At 33.4% G+C, this 6,893-nt stretch overlaps 1 protein-coding gene across 1 annotated transcript; it reads left to right on the top strand.

Annotated features, from left to right (window-relative positions):
* Window positions 1-496: 496 nt before the first annotated feature.
* LOC127718645 (integrin beta-7-like) lies at window positions 497-6,543 on the top strand. The gene is made up of 4 exons (XM_052224697.1): window positions 497-722; window positions 2,732-2,836; window positions 5,490-5,606; window positions 6,400-6,543. The coding sequence occupies exons 1-4, from the start codon at window positions 497-499 to the stop codon at window positions 6,420-6,422; spliced, it is 471 nt and encodes a 156-aa protein (XP_052080657.1). The 3' UTR covers window positions 6,423-6,543.
* Window positions 6,544-6,893: the final 350 nt, after the last annotated feature.

Consider the following 6,893-nt stretch of genomic DNA (forward strand, 5'->3'; position numbering starts at 1 on the left):
CCCTCTCAGATATGTGTTATTTAATTTATTATACTGAATGTTCTGTTATTACTGTCTATTAAATTTCAAATTCAAAGTAATAAACTATGTCGTCTAGTACATAACAATCATCCGTATATATTAAAGGGCTCACTTGAGCAAGCGTCTCCGTGAAGGGTAATATAGTATTTGCCATGGGATAGAGTAAATTGTCTCCCTCGTATTAACCATTCAAAATCTGGCATTTTGACATGATGTATAAAAAAAAATATCCCTTATGAGGTTCTGGATGGAGTCAACAGAATAGAGAATACACTGTAATAGGCAATGCTTAGAGAAAAATTGGCCAAAAAATAATTAAATCTGAATAATGGGATGCTTAAATATAAAAAAAAGAAAATAATGGGCAAAATATATAAAGAACAGAGAAAAATAACCTAAAAACTTAAAAAATACAGAAATGAAGAACCACTCATGCAGACCTGCTTTAGAACATACTCAATAGTTATATGGTACAATGTATGCATATATCAAACTTAATTTTCTATTATATGCGATACTATTTGTTGCAGCATTCGTTTGTGCGCAACACCATGGCGGAGGAAATCACAACCCACCTCATCACCCCCATCCGGATAATAAACAATGCCATACCGATGCTGACTGTAGTGGATGTGTAACCAACACAACCGGATATTGTAACTTACAAGATAACCTGTGTTACTGTAAACCCGTTACTGCAAGTAAGAAATGATTAAAACAATATTTTATCTTAAATTTTTACCCCATATTATATAAAGGTATTATACCAGTTCAGTGCGTCCGAATATATTTTATTTATCACATAAAATTGAGAATGGAAATGGGGAATGTGTCAAAGAGACAACAACCCGACCACAGAACAGACAACAGCAGAAGGCCACCAACAGGTCTTCAATGCAGCGAGAAATTCCCGCACCCGGAGGCGTCCTTCAGCTGGCCCCTAAACAAATATATATACTAGTTCAGTGATAATGAACGCCATACTAAACTCCAAATTGTACACAAGAAACTAAAATTAAAAATAATACAAGACTAACAAAGGCTAGAGGTCCTGACTTGGGACAGGCGCAAAAATGCGGCGGGGTTAAACATGTTTATGAGATCTCAAACCTCCCCCTATACCTCTAGCCAATGTAGAAAAGTAAACGCATAACAATACGCACATTAAAATTCAGTTCAAGAGAAGTCCGAGTCTGATGTCAGAAGATGTAACCAAAGAAAATAAACAAAATGACAATAATACATAAATAACAACAGACCACTAGCAGTTAACTGACATGCCAGCTCCAGACTTCAATTAAACTGATTGAAAGATTATGTCTTCATCATATGAATATCAGGCACAATCCTTCCCGTTAGGGGTTTAGTATCATACCATCATAACATATATGAGAAGAACATAACCCGTGTCATGCCAACAACTGGTTTTTAAATAAATGTGTTTAGTGCCGATGCAAAGACCTTATAAGTGAATCAATATTAACGCCAAAATATGCAATCTTTAATGACCTGACAACAGTATCGTAACTATATCCCTTCTTAATAAGTCTATTTAAAGGTTTTGTTAGTTTCAGAGGTGAATACTGACATTTTTGTGCTTTATAAAGAATATTTCCATAAAAAATTGGATGTGAAATACCTGAACGTATAAGAAGTCTGCATGTTGAGCTATATTTACGAATGATGTCCTTATACCGATGATATAAAATTTAGTAAATGTTTTGACTAGTTTGTGATATCGAAAACCCTGGTGTAATAATTTTTCAGTAATACATAAATTTCTCTCGTTAAAATCTAAAACATTGTTACATACACGAGCGAATCGTACAAGTTGAGATATATAAACACCGTAAGATGGTGACAAGGGAACGTCACCATCTAAAAATGGATAATTAACGATAGGAAATGAAAAATCATCTCTTTTATCATATATTTTAGTATTAAGCTTTCCGTTAATGATATAGATATCAAGATCGAGGAAAGGGCAGTGGTCATTGTTAGTATTAGCTTTATTTAAAGTAAGTTCAACAGGATAAATTTCTTTAGTATACATACTGAAGTCGTCATTATTGAGAGCCAAAATATCATCCAAATATCTAAAAGTATTATTAAATTTGTGTATCATATGTTGTTTTGATGGGTCTTTACTGATTTTTGTCATAAATTGTACGTTTATTCTAAGGTAAAACTTTAGGATATCAACTAAATACTACCAGTAAGAGCGTTATCAGCGAATCATGTAATATCCAGAACAACAAATGTCGCTTACGGTCAAAATTGCCCAAAGGTCTAATACTTTCATGAAGATGGCATCATTTTAAGTGTGCTAGTAACCTCAGCTTTTTCCAGTTCACGTGAAAACGTTGTGAAAAAAAAGCGTTAGCTGTTTCATCGGCTGTCCCAGCCTCGATCCCAACATTTGGCTCTACACGTTTCGCTAAAATTCAGAAATAATGAACAAACGCTCAATTTTTTTCCAATAGACTACTGTAGTGATTTTTAAAATATTTTATGAAATAACTCACATCTTTCTAGTCGTATAGTTCTGTAATCTTATTTTATACGATTAACTAATGCTCTTGAAAAATGTTGGGAAAATTAAAATTTGATAACGAAAATTTTGTGCGTTGTAACTATCTAACATGAACTAAAAAAACTTGTTCTTGTTATCTATTACAGCTTGCATACACATGTTTGCTTTGGTTTTCAGAACGTGCCGCGTGTCATAACGGACATCAGTGCTCCTGTCCCGATGGACAAAATGGTGTATGTAACGCACAGGGACACTGTGAATGTGGAGACCATCCAGTCGGAAGTGAGTATAAATTCGACCATTCACTAGACAGATGTTCCATAATACGTACTCATACTTATCTGTACATTCAATAATATTTAGTCCTCATGCTCCAGGCCTTGCGGTAATAAAACTTTGGAGCACGATTATCGTACTCAGACTCAGAAATTAACCAATCAAAATACTGGATTTGGTGTTTCGAGCACAAATTTTGTACCTCGAGTACTGAGTAAAGTTTTATGACCGAGGGCCCTGGTCCTCCAATTGTTTCAAAATACGCTCTCCTGGTCCTCCCGATGTTACAAATTACGTTATCCTGTTGCAAAAGCTGTTCCAAGATACGTTCGTCTGGTTCACAAGCTGTTCCAAAATTCGTTCGTCTGGTTCACAAGCTGTTCCAAAGTACGTTCGTCTGGTCAACAAGAGGTTCAAAAGTACGTTCGTTTGGTCAACAAGCTGTGCCATTATATGTACTCCTGATTCTCCAAATGTTCTGTAATACATACTCCTGAACATCCTTACGTATTGATCAATACAACATACACGAGGGTCTGGATGGGGGGTCCTTTATTTCTGTCTTCTTTAAATTTTTATGCCACTTTTCTCTATTCTTTATTATATTTTAGCACCTTATTATTCTCTATTCTTTATTTTTTTGGTCCATTTTTTTCTATTCTTTTTATTTTTTTGCCGTTATTCTCTGTTCTGTAAACCCCCATCCACACTCTCATACATAGTCTGCAAAGAACATGATGAAATTGCATTGGACACAAATGTTTGTATGTTTGTATGCGATATCTTTGAATTGCATCAGGAATATGACAGAGTTGTATTTAATGAAATGATAGGATTCGTATATTTTAAAAAGGAATTTCACCATCTAAAATATTAACAAAATCAAAACCCACCCTACGTGAACGGTTCAACCAGACATTATTGTGAGAAAAATCAAAACCCATGTAACGGGAACGGTTCAAACAGACGTTATTGTGAGAAAAATCAAAACCCATTTAACGGGAACGGTTCAATCAGACGTTATTGTGAGAAAAATCAAAACCCATGTAACGGGAACGGTTCAAACAGACGTTTTTGTGAGAAAAATCAAAACCCATGTAACCGGAATTGCTCAACCAGACGTAATGCTGAGAAAAATCAAAATGCACACGTATAAAAATTGCGGTTTTTATTCAACGCAATCATATATATACAAGTCTAAATTGAAAACAACGTTCAAACCTATGATTGCGTTGGATAAAAACCGCAATTTTTATACGTGTGCATGCAAAACAAATTTCTTGGTAGAGGGGTCTAAATACAGCACAAACAACATTTTCCAAAAGACCTAAAAAGTGAAAAAGTATATTTAAACAAAACGCATTTGACTAACAGGTCGAACAACGGATGTTCTTAAATCCTGCTGACTGACATTGGCGATTGCCAAATAAACGGATCACAAGATGTAACAAAATGGATCTTTATTATTGATTTAATACCAAGCAGAAAACAATAAACTTGCGGAAAAGATAGCATACCGCAACCATGAGGTGCAAAAATTTGTACACCATATCCGGATTTCGACAATTAATGTCTCTTCAGTGATGTTAGGAATCGAAACGGTATTTGGAAGGCCATATAATTTACCTCAATTTAGGATAGACTCTTGAATTTTGAAGAGTCGAAATAGGATGAACGGATCATATAAACCCGAAGCCAAATTTAATATATACAAGCCCAAACAAAAAATTATAAATAAGTCTAAATTGAAAACAACGTTTAAACCTATGATTGCGTTTGATAAAAACCGCAATTTTTATACGTGTGCATGCAAAACAAATTTCTTGGTAGAGAAGTCTAAATACAGCACAAACAACATTTTCTAAAAGAACAAAAAAGTGCAAAAGTATATTTTAACAAAACGCATTTGACTAACAGGGCGAACAACAAATGTTCTTAAACCCTGCTGACTGCCATTGGCGATTGCCAAATAAACGGGTCACAAGGTGTAATAAATGGATCTTAATTATAAATTTAATACCAAACAGAAAACAATAAACTTGCGACAAAGATGGTATACCGCAAACAAAGGTGCAAAGATTTTTGTACACCATATCCGGATTTCGATAATTAATGTCTCTTCAGTGATGTTAGGAATCGAAACGGTATTTGGAAGGCCATATAATTATGGGAGATTAGTTTTAACTAATGGGATTATCCTCTTGAAATAAAGATTATTTATTTATTTATTTATTTATTTATTTATTTATTTATTTATTTATTTATTTATTTATTTATTTATTTATTTATATTTATTTATTTATTTATTTATTTATTTATTTACCTCAATTTAGGATAGACTCTTGAATTTTGAGGAGTATATAAACAAGTATAAATTGAAAACAACGTTCAAACCTATGATTGCGTTGGATAAAAACCGCAATTTTTATACGTGTGCATGTAAAACAAATTTCTTGGTAGAGGGGTCTAAATACAACACAAAAAACATTTTCCAAAAGATATAAACAAGTCTAAATTGAAAACAATAATTCAAACCTATGATTGCGTTATACATATCTGTACTTCTAAGTTCGTAGTGGTTAGTTAAATAAAATTATATAGTTTCAAACTGTAATAATATGAAATTATATTTATATTGTAATACTTGTGTTTTTTTTAGAGAGAGCAGTCCATGTTGGTTCTCACTGTGGTCAAAAGTCTGATTGTGCAGGTCTAGACTGTGCTGGTCAAGACTACGATTGCATAAACATGAAATGCGCATGTCATGACAATAGTCGTAAGTGATCCGTTTATTGTAACTGAGTCAAAAGAATTCAACGCTAGTCCATTTTTTTTCAAATTTAGCTGCTATTGCCATACAATAAACCTAGGAAAAGATCATTTGATAGTTGCTTTGTATAAAGTGTAAAAAGCTAGAAAGAATTTTTGAGTCAATATTCACAACTAATGTTATCTCCTCAAAAATAATTTGAGGTGTATTTCAAACGACAGCTAGTGCACTACAAATAAACCAGGAAATCCCACAAAGTTTAATCCGTTTTAGGGAACACTGGGCAATCCATGTGGGATATGATCTGCTCACTGAGGTAAAATGCACAAGTAGAGTCCTCTCGAAGCCTTTATATTCATTTAGAAATAATTATTTTTAAAAATAAATAATAAAAAGTACTTACATCTCCGTAATTTGGTCTCTGGTGGATAGTTGTTTCATTGCCAATAATACCACATCTTCTTATTTTTATATAAGAGTAGTCCAACATATAAGAGGATGATGATGGATGGCTGCTTAGCGTCCAACGGCAAATTAATATGCATATTCAGGACGAGAACATGTTAATGTTATACGACTAATAACTCTGTTTTGTACTAGACCGACACGCTGAGTCGGGTTTTTAACGTGTTGTTCACAAGGTAACAGTCAGCAGGAAGATTTGTCACCTTACCCGGACACATTATTCTGACTCCGCCACAATAAGTACAATAATAAGTAACTTCTTTTGAGTTTTTATGTACTTCTTCCAGTTGAAATTATCTGAATAATTCTGAATGAAAATTCTTTTCTCTTTCAGATGGACAACCCGTTGGTCGTTAATCAGTATCATTCTGCCATCGCATCCAAATTATTGAATACAGATTGTGTAAAGCCACGTGCTTTTGTTGATCATTGTTAGGCAAGACGAATTAAATTTGATTAAATAAAATGAAATATTTGATCTTTTTGGATCATTTCTTTAAGCCTAAGCATGAAAATTATTTTTTGTAAACCGGCTTACCAAAAAAAAAAAAAAAAAATAGAGAAAATTATTTAAAATTAAAGAATACTAATATGAAGACCCAACCCCCCTCCAACCCTTTTGTCCTCCACCCAAATTCACACACTCGTTCATGCAGTATGGTCATCTTTCTGATTTGCGAATCAATACTCGACATAAAGTTAACATGGATGCATACGTTTATTTTGTACATTTGTTAATCTAAGATGGTTTTGGGCAACACTGTGTCAATATTGACAGTACAAGTAAATATTTATTGTTGTTTGAAAAGGAAAAAACATAGATATTTC

The sequence above is a fragment of the Mytilus californianus genome, unplaced genomic scaffold, assembly GCF_021869535.1.
Source record: "Mytilus californianus isolate M0D057914Y unplaced genomic scaffold, xbMytCali1.0.p SCAF_10, whole genome shotgun sequence".
Lineage (NCBI taxonomy): Eukaryota > Metazoa > Mollusca > Bivalvia > Mytilida > Mytilidae > Mytilus > Mytilus californianus.